Source organism: Helobdella robusta (assembly GCF_000326865.2).
Source record: "Helobdella robusta unplaced genomic scaffold HELROscaffold_6, whole genome shotgun sequence".
In the NCBI taxonomy this organism is placed as follows: Eukaryota; Metazoa; Annelida; class Clitellata; order Rhynchobdellida; family Glossiphoniidae; genus Helobdella; species Helobdella robusta.
Window position 1 is genome coordinate 2,012,834 of NW_008705330.1, and position 16,778 is coordinate 2,029,611.

At 31.9% G+C, this 16,778-nt stretch overlaps 1 protein-coding gene across 1 annotated transcript; it reads right to left on the reverse strand.

Moving 5' to 3' along the window:
* Positions 1 to 900: 900 nt before the first annotated feature.
* HELRODRAFT_164139 (hypothetical protein) lies at positions 901 to 1,520 on the reverse strand (the record flags this gene model as incomplete). The annotated part of the gene is made up of 2 exons (XM_009029159.1): positions 901 to 953; positions 1,166 to 1,520. The coding sequence occupies 2 exons, from the start codon at positions 1,518 to 1,520 to the stop codon at positions 901 to 903; spliced, it is 408 nt and encodes a 135-aa protein (XP_009027407.1).
* Between the last annotated feature and the right edge of the window lie 15,258 nt (positions 1,521 to 16,778).

Here is a 16,778-nt window from a genome sequence, read left to right on the forward strand (position 1 = left end):
CTTGGAGTGTTCGCTTGATGTGTGCAACGGGTAATGCAAAGAACCTTGCGGATGAACTGTCGCGCTATAATTTTAAAGTTTGTACAATAATGTTCAAGTGTATGAATACACGTATTATTGGCTGGCAGTGGGTTTGGTGGTAAAATGTAGAGAAATTGCGCGTTGATGACTACAGTCTTTTCTGATTTGGCCTGGCTGAGAACCAACCTAGATCTGCCTTGAGCGATCGAGCAAACCGTGCGCTAATCGAATAGCATCCGGTCAGTGACAGACTTATGGTGGCTTGTTATGGCCATTAATGCGGTTTTTTTGGCGATTGTCTGTTACGGACCAACAAAAAAAGCAACAGATGAAGATAAAAAAAATCAAGGTTGTGCTAGAAGATTCACTTTGCTTTACTAAATGGTCGGAACGCAAGCCAAAGGAAGATGATGCTTTTAACTGACATTTGTTTTTCAAATGCTCTGGTGCCAAATTATTCATACACTTGAACAATTGTGCAAACATTTAAAAATTATTCGCTGGTCGGCACTCAACCATTGAAGCTGAGCAAGAATCTGAGATACATGATCAAATTTATATGCTCTGTGAACAATTTTTGCCGCACGATTTTTAATAAAATGTAACATTCCAACAGATTCATAGGGTAAACCCAGGGCCGGAACTAGTGTATTTGCCAGGGGAGGGGGAACTCAGTGTGCCGCCCCCTACCACGTTATCATTATGCTACTACCGTAAGCTGTTGTTTAAATGCGGTTTTTTAAATTACATACATGCTTCTTATTAAAATGTTTTATTTTAATATCAATATACATGTTATCACATAGAAAAAAAAACAACAATTGTAGTTATACAACATTAAAAAGTGAAAAACTTTGTGTATATTGCAGCGTCCACGTATCAAATAATTGTTTTGAATATTACATTAAAAACAAATTCTTCTAGTTTTTTAGCTGCAAAAGTGTTGATTACATCATCAAAATTGACAAGGGATGCTCGTTTGTGTTCGATTGAAATTATGCTTAGATTGGAAGTCTCTCCTGTCCCATTGTACTTTTCATGTAGTTCTGGATGATTTCGAGTTTGCTAAAACTTCGTTCTCCAGATGACACTGTGACAGGCAATGTGAGAAACATTCTCAATGCAATAATGATGTTAGGGTAACCTTCTTCTAATTTATTTTTATAAATGAGGGTTAACATTTCTTTTGATGTGGCTTTTTTCAAAGTTTTGTCAACTGTCAAAGCGTGATGCTTAAAAATTTCTATTTCAAAGTTGAATTCTTCAATGTTGAAATCACCTGAGTATATATTTGCCAATTCTTCTGCTTTAATTTTTAGATCTGCTTTTTGCATTTTTTCAATTTTAACACCACTCAAAAATCTAAACATGCTATTTACATTATTCAAAGCTTCAAATCTGTCACTAAATTCTGTAATCATCCGGTCAATGATTTCTGTCACTTGGTACAGTTTTTCAACACTTGCAAGAGCTTCACTGTTACACAACTCATCAGGCATTTTTTTTTCTTTCTTGGTCCTTTTTCTGAAAATTCAGATGTTAGATTATTCATTTTTGCTAACAGTTTACCATCAGCAATGGCCTCAGATGGTGCAAACTCTCTGCAAGACTTCATGAATGTTGAAAGACCTTTGAGGTTTCGGGTAGCCTTTACTATAATGTTTATATACAACTTCGACCGCATCTAATCTTGCAGACCATCTTGTTTTGCTTTCAGGCTTCAATGTTATCGGCATATTTTTTTTAAGAACTTTCCAGCGAGAAGTTGAAACAGCAAAAAAAGAATACAAACTGTTCAAAATTCCAAAAAAGTTTTTAGCCTTAATAATAGCACTGGCTGCATTAGCACCAACCAAATTGAGACAGTGTGCAGCACATGGAACAAAATATGCCAGTTTGTTTTTCTGCAATAATCAGGACTATACTCCTTTATATTTTCCCGCCATATTTGCCCCGTTGTCAGAGGATTGACCCCTACAATTCTTCAAGTTAAGTCCATCTATGTCTATTTTTTTTAAATTTCTTGACTGAGACCTTCAACTGTTTTGTCACTAACTGGGAAAAAATCAATAAAACTTTCTTCTATTTCCGTTGTATCTTTTTTCACGTAACGTACTACCTGAGTTATTTTTCACTGTGACTGATATCTGGAGTGCAGTCAAATATTAAGGAAAAATATTTTTCATCCAAAATGTCTTTTATTATTCTTTGCTTTATATTATTAGCAATAATTTTTATAAACTCATCTTGTAATTTATGTGAAAAATATGATATTTGTTCTTTCTTATGCCGCTCAATGTGTTGTTGAAGAGGGACATTATAACGAGAAATAAGTTCAACTGTGTTCAAGAACTTTCCACTAGATGAGTCACTGAAATCACAGTTTTCTTTAGTTTCTCGAACTTTCCACTAGATGGATCACTAAAATCACAGTTTTCTTTAGTTCCTCGAAATGGGCTCCTTTTTTACCAAGAATGGAACAGCATCTACAACACAGCGCAATACCGCTTTCCATTACATCTGTTTTTGATGAATCTAATTTTGGAGTTTTAGGGATTAAACATTTATTTATTAACTATCTCATATATTGATTGTTATTAAAGATTATTGCAATTTTAAATGTTACATAATCTATGTTAATTTTTATGTCTTTGCTTCTCTCTCGACTTCTCCCCTTTTTTCCTGATAGCTTGTAAAACGAAACGGTTCTAGATTCACGTGGGAATAAAGATAATATTTTATTACGCCTGAATTGTGTTTGTTTTATTTATTTTAACTCACAACAAGATTCTAAAGTGATCTTTTTATTTTTTGTCCATTTTTGAAAACTATAAAACCTATCTTTGGTTAAATTGCGTCCTTTTCTGCTACTATTAATTAAATTTGGTTCAGTCAAATTTTCAAATCTCATTTTTGTTATGAAACACCTTTTTAAATCAGAAAAATTTTGTGGCCATGAACCAAGATCACTGAAATTAAAAGGAAACTTGGATGTCTTCTTGTGGGGTCTGATTGAGATAGCAATTCTTCTACAGTTTTATTTGTAAGATTGAGGTTGAACCAAAAAACATTTTCCTCGCTCTCTTCTTTAGCTGCCATTTATCTAAAATATTAAAAACAAGAATTATAAACAAAATAAACATTATATAAGTTATTTTTTAATTAAGAATTATTAATAAAAATTTATAACGTTTTAAATATAACTTACTTAGGTTAAAAGTTAGGTTTGGTTGAGATAATATTTCTTCAACAGCTTCATTTTCTTTAGTGGAAGGATTGAGGTTCAAACCAAAAGCATGTTCTGTGCTCTCATTTTTATTAGCTTTCATTTCACCTACAATATTAAAATTATGGATTATACTTTCAAAGTTAAATTTTAAAATATTATTTTAAATTAAATTTTAAAATATTATATCCAAAGTTTCAAAAATTCTTAAATTTAACTTTTTATATTTTATTTTATTTATTCATCTTTTATGCATTGAATTTAAAATTTATTACCAAATACCAAATTATAAAATTTAAAAACAATTATTTTAGTAAGATGGAAGCATAATTAATTCACATTGTCCACAATGTTACATTTTTCAATTAATATTAAATTAATTAAACAATAAAATTGTCTATCTTATTTTTCTTCTGAGCCTTTTTTATCAGAAACATTAGATTTGCTAAATAACGTTTTTAATTTTGGCGTTAGTGACGCGTATCTCTTTCTTTTCTTCGTTTTTCTTTAGCAAATTTTCTGTATTCGGCTCCACTAAATCTTTTTTTGCCATCAATATTATTTTTAAACACGAAAACGAATAAAAATAAACTAATAAAATATTTTCGCGGCGTGAATTTATTCAAAATGGCGTGTCTGCAAAACTCAAATAAACAAAAAATTACAAATAAGATAAAGATTCCGTTTTAAATATTATTAGTATTATAATGTTTATATATATATATATATATATATATAACCATACAAATAGAATATAAATAAATACAAAAAAAATCAAATTTACTTTGATCCGAATTTTGACAAAAATGAATAACTTTTAAAAATTTTTTTAAACTTTTCAAAATCTCTTAAATTTGCCGCCCGGAGCGCTTACCCCCTTTGCCCCCCCCCTAGTTCCGGGCCTGGAATAGTCCAACATCAATTTTTCAATCGTACTTTTGCTCAAAAATTTTCTTATCGAACGTATTTTATGTGCATAGTTGGGCAGCACACAATTTAGTTAATAGTTTGACGTGATCAACGTACGTCAACGAGCCTTACTAGATTAGAAACATTACTGCAAAACTCAATGTCATGGCCATCTATGCGAACCGAATCAATTTTGACACGCGGCAACTGCGGCTACGGGCCAACTTTTTCCAGTTTAGGTTTACGTAAGTTGAGTTTTAGTCGATTCGATACCGTCCACACACCCACCTCAGTAAAACAATGCACTAATCTATTTATTGCATCCTGAAATTTATCGGCTGGACAGCTAACAATCATCTGTATATTACATGGATATATATAATGGATATGGCAAGTCTCATATGTATATATATATATATTCATACATCGGTTAAAATAAATTTTTGCAAAAAATCTTGATCCATAGAACCAAAAACGTCAATGAAAAATTAATTTAAAAAAACATTTAGCTTTTTATCTATGTTAGAATATCGTCTAGTTTTCGATTATTGTCATATCTTCCGTAGTTGAGTTATTACCAAATAAGAATTTCGCTTTAAAAAACTAGCAATATAAGCTGGTAATGTTTGATTGCTAACGTCACTGGTGTGTTTCAGTTGCGTTGGGCTTTTTTGATACTAATTTCCAAAATTACAAATCTCTCACTCTGCTCTGCAATGGATATTCTGATAATCAATCACAGTCAATCATAAATATTAATTTGTCTTTACTTTTTATTTTATTATTGTTATGAACGTGATATGTAAATTCATAAGAATGTATACCAAATGCATGACTGCTCATAATTACTGTAATAACAATAGCTGACAATCATATATTTGAGTACCTTTTTTTGAATATATAATCTGAAGCTGAACCAAATTTCATAAGCTTTCATGTTGTCTCTTGAATTTGCATTGTATATATAAAAAAATGAAAAAATGTCTGCTTTCAATTTTAATAATTTCTAGTTATTGATAAAAACCAGAGTAAAATAATGACTAATCTGAATGCCACGAATATGAAATGGACTGTTTTTAGCAAGCTATGTTAATTCTACATTTAATCAGTGATAACATAAATAATATTTAAATAAATTTTTTAAATGTATTTTCAATAATTTACTTTTAGCGATTAAAATAAGGATAGTTTTATATTTAAGTGCAAATCATTTACGTTAAGTCAATGGCAACTAATTTGACAACAAAGAGACAATTGTTTAAAAATATTTTATTAAAAATTGTAAATGAAATGAAATATTTTTTTTCCATAGAAACTTCCAATTGATATAGCATTATCTAGAGTTTATCTCAAAAAAAAGTTATAGTTTGTATGCAAAAATGAATTAGATAAAAAAATGAATTATTAAAACTGACAAATAATGTAAGGAAAGGGTTAAAACTGTTAAGTTTACATTTTGAAATGAAAAAAGTTGATATAATGATGCAAGCCATATAAAATTTTTTTTAGGTAACTATTTGTATTTGAGAGTTGCAGAAAGTTTAATAAATTTTATTTGTTACGTATATTATGTTATAACCTGTCAAACATACAAACCAATTTAACAGCAGATGTTGATAGTTTTTCAACTGGCCGCGATGATGTTGAGGGTAAATGAAATGTTAAATTATTAAAGTTTTATTAACACTGGACGTTTTTGAATATAAGTTATTATTTGCAATCAATCAATCAATCTTCGTTTTGTGTCCAGAGACCCGGTTTCCCGAGGTAGGACGTTGTTTCTTTGCCATCAACTTTTTGCGCCAAATCAGACGATCAGTTGTATCCATTTCATTTAAATTTAGAGCTTTCATGTCTTGCTCGATTGTTTGCGACCGGGACTTCTTTGGACGGCCTTTGGGACGTGTGCCAGGTACTTCAACATCTGCAAGAGAAGTTATGGCACTGTTTCCACTTCGTTTGACATGACCAAACCACTGCAGACGGTGTTGCCGGCATTCGTCCTTTATATCATCTAAACCAGCACGACGCAGGATTTCGGTAGATTTGATGTGGTCCTTCAGACTAATTCGTTGCATCCATCGGAACATTTTCATGTCGGTTCGTTGAAGTTGTTGTTCCAGTTTGGTTGTCATTGGCCATGTTTCTGCACCATATAACAACACCGGACGTATCACAGATTTATAAAGTCTTGACAGGCCCGGTTCCAGACATTTGGCGGCCCTAGGCAGAGCTACATCTATGGTGTTGGCTACTCTACCGATATATGATATATCAATGTCAGTGACTTGGAGGAAAAACTTATTTTTGTTTTTTTTCTAGTTTTTTTGTATATACGTATTGATATTACATAATATATAATATTATTTTTGAACCTATATTTTATCCACCCATATTTTACCTAGTTTATTGGATAGGTTCTTACAATTTTTATAAAAAATATTTTTCCATATTTTAAAAATAGAATTCAAATTATTAAATACATTAGATTTTAGAACTTTGAATTGAATTAAAAATTGTATGTCAAATTTTATTATTAATGCCATTTTCTGAGAACTGCCCAACATAAAAGTAAAAAGTAATTATAGTAGCTACTAGCTAGTAAAATATAATTATTCAGTTTCAGTGCACCGAATGATCATCTGAATAAATTACAATATTCATTTTTGCTTTTTTTGAATTTGACTTTTCTGGCTTTCATGTTTGCAAAATCGTCAATTAATGCTGAATAGTCGAGTTCAGAAGCAATATCATTTTCGATAGAAATTTGTGCTAATCAAACAAGTCTATTTTGTGTCATTGTTGAACGTAAGTATGTCTTGATTAGTTTTAATTTGGAAAAACTGCGTTCGGCTGATGCCACCGTTATAGGTACTGTTAATAAAATTCGCAAAGCAGTCGTAACATTTGGAAACACGTCTTGAAAAATATTTATAAAACGACGTTGTTTCATTTTTTTTTTAAATTTCCATAAATATTTTTTGATGCTTATTTAAGTTATTTTGCAAAATTGGCGGCCCCTAAAATCGGCGGCCCTAGGCAGCTGCCTAGTTTGCCTAATGGAAGAACCGGGCCTGCAGTCTTGATCGTAGTGGTAGTGGGATGTCACGCCGCATCAATATAGATGCAAGGAGATGCCACTTATTCCAGGCTGAACGTATGCGTGCTCGAACGGCAGCTTCAGCTGTTCCAGTACAATCCAGAACATCCCCTAGATATTGAAACGATGTGACTTTTTTTATTTTAATGGCTTCAAAAACAGTGCTATTTCGAATTTGTTGTTGTGGATTGATGCAAGCAGGACAAACAAAATTGGACACTTTAGATAAAGTACCAATTATTTTTGAACGACGTTTGTGACACTGCTGACACTTGATTGAATAGTTACCTCCACTAGCTTTACAAACTGAACAGGGCCATCGTCCAGTAGCTGTGGATTGGATGGGTTCACCAATGTTCATTGCTTTGGTTTTGCTGATGTTGACTTTGAATCCATGATCGGCAAGTCTGGTGTTCTAATCTTCAAACATCTGTGCTGCATTCTGCTCAGACGCGGCTGTTAAAACAATATCATAAGCTTATACTAGATTCCAAATGTCACCAGTGCGTATCGGTTTTGTGATTTCTTCCATCACAGTTATAAATAACAATCGAGCCTTGGTGAACTCCAACGCCGATGTCAAATGCATCTGTGTTTCAAACCGTTGTGCTGACAAAAGTCTTAGTATTTGTATACATTTCCATCACAAGTCGAACAAGATATTCTGGAATGAGTTGTCTACGTAGACTCCACCTGATTGCTTCACGGGGAACTCGATCAAATGCTTTTTCAAGGTCTACAAAAATGTGTGATAGTTGTTGATGCTTTGCGAGGTACTTCTCTTGCAGTTGCCGAAGGATGTGAATTGCATCAATTGTTGATTTCCCCGCTAGAAAACCAAATTGATAATTTCCGATTGTGATGCTCGACGTTAATCTTCTCTCAATGATTTTTTCGACAATTTTCAGGGAGTGTTCTAACAGACGTATACCCCGATATGATGAACAGTTCAATGAATCACCTTTGCCTTTGTATAGCGGGACTGTCATGCTATAGTTCCATTCAGTCGGCATTGAGCAATTTCTACAGATTTCACGGCAAAGTTGTAGTAACGTTTGGATACCTGCAGTACCAGATGCTTTGATAATGTCATTTGTGAGTCCAGAGGGCCCTGCTGCCTTTCCATCCTTCATAGCTTTCAGAGCTTCTGTAAGCTCCTCTACAGTGATGTCTGGAATCGGACCTTCGATGAGTGGAGCGTCAAAGTTAACATTGATTGGATTTGTTTCGTTTAACAGACTATTGAAGTATTCTCTCCACTGTAGCTTGATCTCATATTATTTGCAAGGCATCTAACTAATATCTTTAAGGTGATAACTCCGGTCAGAACGACAAGACAAATGTTTAATTATGTTTATATCTTATACATAAAACATAAACATGCTTCTTATGTTTTAATATAAATATAACAAAACTTAACGCAAAGCAAATTTTTAAAAATATTTAGTAAAAACTGAAATTTGTAATACTTGGTGGCTTAAAATGTAACACAATCTTGATAATATATAGATACAAAAATACAAATAAAATTTACACTTGACATCACATCAGTTATTAACGTTGCAGAAATATTATTGGAAACTAACTTTACATCTGAAGAAGGCTAAAAATACAAAATGTTTAAATTATGATAGAAGCAGGTTATTGTTTACAAACTTCAAAAATTAAAATAAGTTTATTTTTGGTATATAATAAATCATAACATAAATAAAGAACACTTCAAAAAAATTATCATGACAACAATATCTTAATTTCAAAATTATAACTTTAAAAACATTTAAATTATACAATTCAAACTTGAAATGATTGGTTTTTATATACGTAACACTAACCTTGTCACATATTGTTGGAAAAACATCTTTTTGAAAAAAAAATTTCAAACCAACTTTATGAAAACTTTCTGGTGTAAAATGGTTGCTAAAAATTAAAATCTTTTTTTTCATCCTTATTGTCAATGTATTTTTTAATGAGGTTTTCCCATCGCATTCTCTTAATATCATTCTTTGGGAGTCTGAATTTAAATTTAACTTAATTAATATCAGCACAAATTATTTTGAATGCGGAAGCGCGCGCGCTGAACTTTAACGATTTTTCATGAAAGTGAATTTACATTGTTATCGCAAACTCGCGTTTTCGTCGTCGTTATTTTTGTTTAATTTTCGAAAATGCGCCCATCTATAAAATTTTTGGTTGTTATGAGCGATAAAAGAAATGTGTATTATTATAAAAATATTTTTTCTTTGTTATTGTCAGTCACATTTGTTGCAGACTATTCGCTACGAGGTTGGTGTATTTTAAATTATTTTTAAAAATTAGTAAAACATGGGTAACACCGAATTTTTTTGAAGAAATGTGATTATTTATCATTTATTAACATTCCATAAAAAATATTTTTGAAATTAGAGTAAAAGAAATATTTTTTACGGATTTTTTTCCGTGCGCACCACGCGGTCACGAAAATGCATTTGTATTGGTTGTGTTTTTTTTATAAAAATGTTCAAAACTGCTAAGCTTCATGGGCAACCCCGACTTTTTTTGAAGAAATGTGATAAATAACCATTTGTTTCAAATTCTGTAAAAATATTTTTAAAATTAGAGTATAATGAATTTTTTTATGGATTTTTTTCCGTGCGCACCGCGTGGTCACGAAATTCAAAATGTGTTGTTTGAATTGTATTGGTAGTTTTTCATCAGAATGTTCGTAACTGCTAAGTTTCACAAGCAACAACGACAATTTTTGAAGAAATGTGATAAATAACCATTTATTTAACATTCTGTAAAAATATTTTTGTAATTAGAATATGATAAAATGATGCATAATAAAATGAATTTATTTTTTTTACAGATATTTCTATTCTATTTGTTGAAGCCTTTTCAAAATCATTATGCAAGCTCAAGCTTTGAGAGATTTTGTAAAAGAAAAATATTCAAGACCTTCAGCACCCCTTATTATATCATAATAATATAATATTTATATATTAATAATATATAATTATTATAACATATTATATAATATATATATAAATTATAGATATATATAATTATTTTATAATTATAATTAATCATTTATCATTAAATTTTATTGTAAATATAAATTATTCATAATTATTATTTTCTTAATTTACAGCTGTTATAAAAAAAAAGAAGAAAAAATTGTGTTGTGTTCAATTTTAAATCGTTCTTTTCACGTCTTGTGCGCGAATATAACACCTCCATGCTCCATTTGAGCGCCACTCTTAACATGGCGCAAGTTGAAAGTAAAAATAATTCTTTCAAAATTCGTTTTCTCGGTAACTATAAATGCTACAATAATAAATTTGGTATTATTTTAATCAGCAAATTTTGCTTTATAGGAAAAAGTAGATTATGTACAAAAATCGTGCGACCTGCATGTAGTATGTAGGAATTTAAAATGTATAAAACGAAATGTATATATGCAGAAAATTATACTAATCCCTTTTCTTTTTTAAATGTACTAAATATAGTATATAATATATAAAATGCAATACGAAATCGAATTTTAAAAAAAAACGAGACAAAAAGCTTCGCAGGCGATAATTTCAGATTAGACGATTACTCAAAGACGCTGACGAAGACAACGACGATGCTTGAACCATAGAATAAAAAACATTTTTAGTTATAAATTAATTTTTATGCCATATCCATTATATCCATGGTATATTATGACAGAAAACCCAAAATTTATCCAGTATAAAAGAAAAAAAAGTAATGGCCTCAATACCGACCATTGTGGTACAACAGATGTGACGACCTCTGTCTAAATATTGAACAAAACCTATTACGTCCTTGCCGTGAGATTAGAATTGAACCATAAATGAGCAACTCCTATGACATCAAAACTCAAGCTGATTCGTTTCATGGTTTACGCAGTCAAAGGCCGAGCTCATATCTAAGAACGCTAACAATGGATCCTGCGAATCGATTGCCTCGTATAACGTTGACGATATTTGTAACAGAGCAGTTTCTGAAGAGTGTATCTGTTTGTAACCTGATTGATGAGCAGACAACAACTTATTACGCGTCAAATATTTTAACAATTCTCGAGAAGTGGTACGTTTGATGACTTTTAAAATAAACGAAAGATTATTTATTGCCTTATAATTATTTAAATCGTTTACATCCAAACATCCAATTCTGAATTTTTTAAGAACTGGTACAACTATGCTGTGTTTGTCCATTTTAGGAATTTTCCTGTACATAGACATAAGTTAATAAATTTGGTCAAAAATTGGAAAATATTTATATATATATATTTTGTTTATATATATTTTTATAACATATATTTTTTCATATATATATATATATATATATATATATTTATATATATACCGTTCATTTTTATAATGAACCACACATATAAACCATACATGTCGTCAACAACTTTTTATGTCATCACCAACTATATATATGTCAACAGATCAATTATATATATATATATATATATATATATATATATATATATATATATATTATTGACGAGTCTCGTGAGAGACGAAACGTACGTCTGGCCTAACGCGGTTAATGGTTTACCAATTATATATATATACATAATACAATAACCATTATAATATTGTGCTGCATTATTGACACATTTATATATATATATAATATATATATATATATATATATATATTATTGACGAGTCTCGTGAGAGACGAAACGTACGTCTGGCCTAACGCGGGTAATGGTTTACCAATTATATATATATACATAATACAATAACCATTATAATATTGTGCTGCATTATTGACACATTTAAACATCAAAACTGCTAACTTGAAGAAACATGTTTCTCAACCCTCAACCAGTGCAACTTTTTCAAAATAAGCGTAATATGATCGAACCACGAACCACCCAAAACCAGCTTGGCCACACGATTCTGTATTGACTGAAGCTTTGAAAAAGATCTTTTGGTGACACCATAAAAAGACCATTGCAATAGTCCAGTCTGAAAAAAACAAAAGAGGAAATCAAATTTTGAAGAACAGACGTGTTTAAGGATTTTTTGACATTGCGTAATAGAGAGAGTTGGTTGGAGCTGTCGGATTGAAAATTCTAGTGACTAAAAGATTAATAAATAAAACACCACGAACTAACGAGGTGATTTGTGCGGGCTTTATAAGAAACTGCGTTAACTATTCTGACCGGTGTTCGGGCTGCTGATGAGTCCCCGGCAGGGACGAAACACGTGTCCAGCCTATCCAAACGAATACTATTCTTTTCTTCTCCCTCTCACTGCTCTTCAGGTTCGGTGTTTTCTCAATCATCAAACGAAACTGCAACAGAGAAGACCCTCACTAAATTATTAATATGTAAATCCATCTTTAGGTTTGAGTCAATAATAACTCCAAGACTACGGACAGATGTGGAAAATTTAAGGATGTCATTGACAATACAGATCGATAAAATTTTGACTTTTGAGAGCTGCTGCCATAAACCAACCGGTAATATTTGTGTCTTAGATTGATTTAACTTTAACTGATTCATACTCTTCGATAAGACAATCAATCAGATTATTCAGATAAGCGTCAATCGAATCAACAGGACAAGATACCAATAACTGAATATCATCAGCAAAGGCATGGGAGCTAAACTCATATTTTTGAATATCAAAAACATCAACAGAGGTCCCAACACAGATCCCTTGGGGACACCAAACGATAGTTTGTTCACGTCAGAGAGAGTGTTGTTTTAAGAAACCTGCTGGGTGCGGCCTAAAAGATAGGAAGAGAACCACGATAAGACTGAATCAGAGAAAGAAAAATTTGTGGAGAGTTTATACATGAGACAAGTATGATCGAAACAATCAAATGCAGCACTCATATCAAATAATGCCAAAAAAGAAACCCATTGATTGTCAATTGAAGAGAACAACTGGGAGAAAATGTCAATGAGTGCAGTTTCTGTGGAAAAATATTGGCGATAGCCGGATTAGTTCTTTGGCAACAAATTGTTTTTGTTTAAATGCTGTAACAATTGTTTGATAACAACTCGTTCAATGACTTTAGAAATGAATGAAAGATTAGAGAAAGGACGGTAATTTGATAACGTTGTTGTCCAACTTTGATTTTTTTAGAAGTGGGGTTACAATAGCATGTTTCAAAGGGTTGGGAAAACTGCCAGTTGATAAACATTGGTTGACAAAAAATGTCAAAAAAAGATCTATAAATTTTTTGAATATGTATTTTGGAATCAGATCAAAAGAACAAGAACTGCTAGGAGAGTCATAAACTATTTTACGCAATTCATCTGGAGTGCACATTTGAAAATTGGAAAGATTAACAATTGAATCAGGTAAGACAACCCTAGAGACATATTCAAACTGGATTGGTTTGTTAGTATTTTCTATAGTCGTGCTACGAATATTATTGATGTTATTGATAAAAAAAGTCATAAAATCATTGGGGGAGAAATCATTTGTTTGGTTATTATTGTGATTTTTAGATAAAATTTTGTCGAGAATATTCCACAATTTTTTCGGTTGTTTTTTTAAACGAATCAACTTGATTTGACCAAAATTTGTTTCTTTTTTGGGAAAATTTTTGTATTTTTTCTTTTAACGCTAAGCGCCATGCATTTCGATTAAAATCATTTTTCATTTTCCTATACAATCGTTCTAGTTTTCGACAATTGCGTTTTAATGAACGACATTCAGAGTCAAACCAAAGGGCGGATGGTACATGAGTAGATTTGACATAACGACAAGGAGCAACGATCTATAATGTTTAACTATGAATGATCGATCCATCTTGTCATTCACTATCCTACCAAAGATGCGCGCAATTTTATCCTCATCATCACTTTTGCTGTCATTGAAATTTTGCTGACAATTTTCCTTCAATTTGAAAATTATGAAGTTACAAGATCTTTTCTCTATTACACTGAAAGATTTAATGGTCTCTTTAGTTTTAATAACTTCTTTCTTCAAGGCTTGTATATCATCATTTAAGCTCGTTACATCTTCATTCATTTTCACCACGTCTTTGACAACCACATCCTTCAGGGTATCAGCATATGACTTTTTAAGGCTTTCTTGAAGCACATTCATCTTACAAGAAAGATTATCACCATTTGCTTTTCCATTAATTTTGTCCAAAATATCCTTCATTTGACCACTCATTAATTTGTTGGTATTTTAATGTCATCAACTAAATCATTTAACTTTTTCGAAAATTTTATCTCAACTTGTTCCAGGCAATTATCACAACTTCACAGAAAATTGGTAACATTCTGAAATTCTTTAAATGTTGACTCAGAAATCCCTGCACACTTCCAGTGCACTATAGCAATGCAGAATTTACAACGCAGTATATCCTTTGGTGGAACCTTAACATTACAAACCAAACACTTACCAGCCATTATATTGTAGAATATTCAAATATGATTTGTAAATCCGTGAAATGTTCAAACAAAACTTGCAGGAGTTTGTTGATAAACTTTGAAAATGTATTTTTCTACAATATTTTTCTCAAACAATGTTTATACTTTAGCCAATAGACTTAACAACTGACAAGGAGTGTGTAAATGTAACGAACCTTTTTCAGATATTTTTCTTGTTGGTGATTTCAATGTTGATTTGTCTTTTATATTTGTGTGTGTACGTGTGCGTGTATGTGTGTGTATGTGTGTGCGTGTGTGTGTATATATATGTGTGTGTGTGTGTGTGTGTGTGTGTGAATAAGTATGTTTTACGTGGGTCTATATATATATATATATATATATATATATATATATATATATATTATTATTATATGATCATTTATATAGCGCCTATTAAAAACATTCTCATAGGCGCTTTACAACTATGGCAATTTTCTACAAGGAAAAAAGATATGTCTTCAATTGACTCTTAAACTGGGGAAGAGTCAGACCAGACCGGCGCAAAAAATATGGAAGTTCATTCCAATGCCTTGGTCCATAAACAAGTTTCCCCGATCTGATCGTAGGCCAGTTTTTAAAGAAATCGATGATCTGTCAATCAACATTTCGGACAGATATTGCGGAGCCAATCCGTTTAAGCATCTATAAACCAAAACACAGACTTTAAAAACAAGTCTTACCAATATTAAATTTTAACCCTTTCTTTTCAATAACACTTTTCCATCTGTCAAATTTTAACTGCAGAGATCGTGCAACACGTGGTGGTGGCGTGGCTTTCATCATCAATGACACTATTCAATACAAGATCGTTTCAATACCATCCCAGTTCTCCCACATAGAAATAGTTTCAATTGATGTTTCCATTTCAAAGAAAAATTATCGCTTCATCTCGTACTATCGAAGTGGTGGTTTTGATAAATCAGCAGAGGAATATGCGTTTGATAGTGCCAGGTGCATCAAAAAACTTAGCAAGGGAGATGTGATTTGCTTGTTAGGTGATTTCAATCTCCCACTAATTAATTGGAATAATTATTCTGCACCAAATAACGTCATCTACAATACTTTTATCGAACTTTTCAATGAATTAGGTCTCTACCAACTTGTCGATCAACCAACTCGTGGAAATAATATTTTAGATTTGATCCTATCTGATGATGCCAGCCTACTTGTCGAGTTAGAGATTTCCTGTCTATTTTCTTCCAGTGATCACAACTGCCTTACCTTTCAAGTTAACTGCATCACTCATAACTCAACTGACAAATTCTCTAACAATGATAACGACACTTCCTTTTATAATTACAACAGTGCAGACTTCACTAATATGAATGAATGCCTGAGGCTAATCAACTGGGACAATATTTTTCAGCACTGCTTCGATGTCAACACATGTTGGGACATTTTTGAGCGTTTGATAAACAATCTTATGGCAACTTACATCCCTCGATCTTTTCTGAGAAGCAAAGAACACAAAATACAGGTTCCCTATCAACTTCGTCAGTCTTATAAAGTAAAACTTCACTACTGGAAAAAATAGAAACGAACTTCTTCACCGGATGATAAAGAGCAGTATTTGAATATGTCACGAAAATGTTCTGGCTTAGCAAACAGTTACAGAATAGTCAATGAACATAAACTGCTTTCTAAATGCAATGTCAGAAGTTTTTACCAGTATGTCAACAAAAAAATGCTATCGCGTCCCAATGTCAGTAGTTTAAAGCGTGACCTATGACCCGCTGATAATGGCCAATGCATTCAACAAATATTTTTCTTCCGTATTTACACATGATAACAACTCCAATTGTTCCATACCTTGTCTAACCAACAACTCGTTAGAAGATATTTGTTTCACTCCCCATACAGTTTATACAACTCTGCGTAACTTACAAAATTCAACCTCAGCTGGAACAGATGGTATACCGAATGTTGTCCTGAAGATGTGTGCATCTAACCTATCAGTTCCATTATGTCATATTTTTGATCTATCATTTAGAGATAACCAGCTACCAACTAAATGGAAATCTGCTATTGTTACTCCCATTCATAAAAAGGGTCCCACAAACCACCCCAGCAACTACCGACCTATTTCACTCACGAGTTCAAGTTGTAGAGCAATGGAAAAGA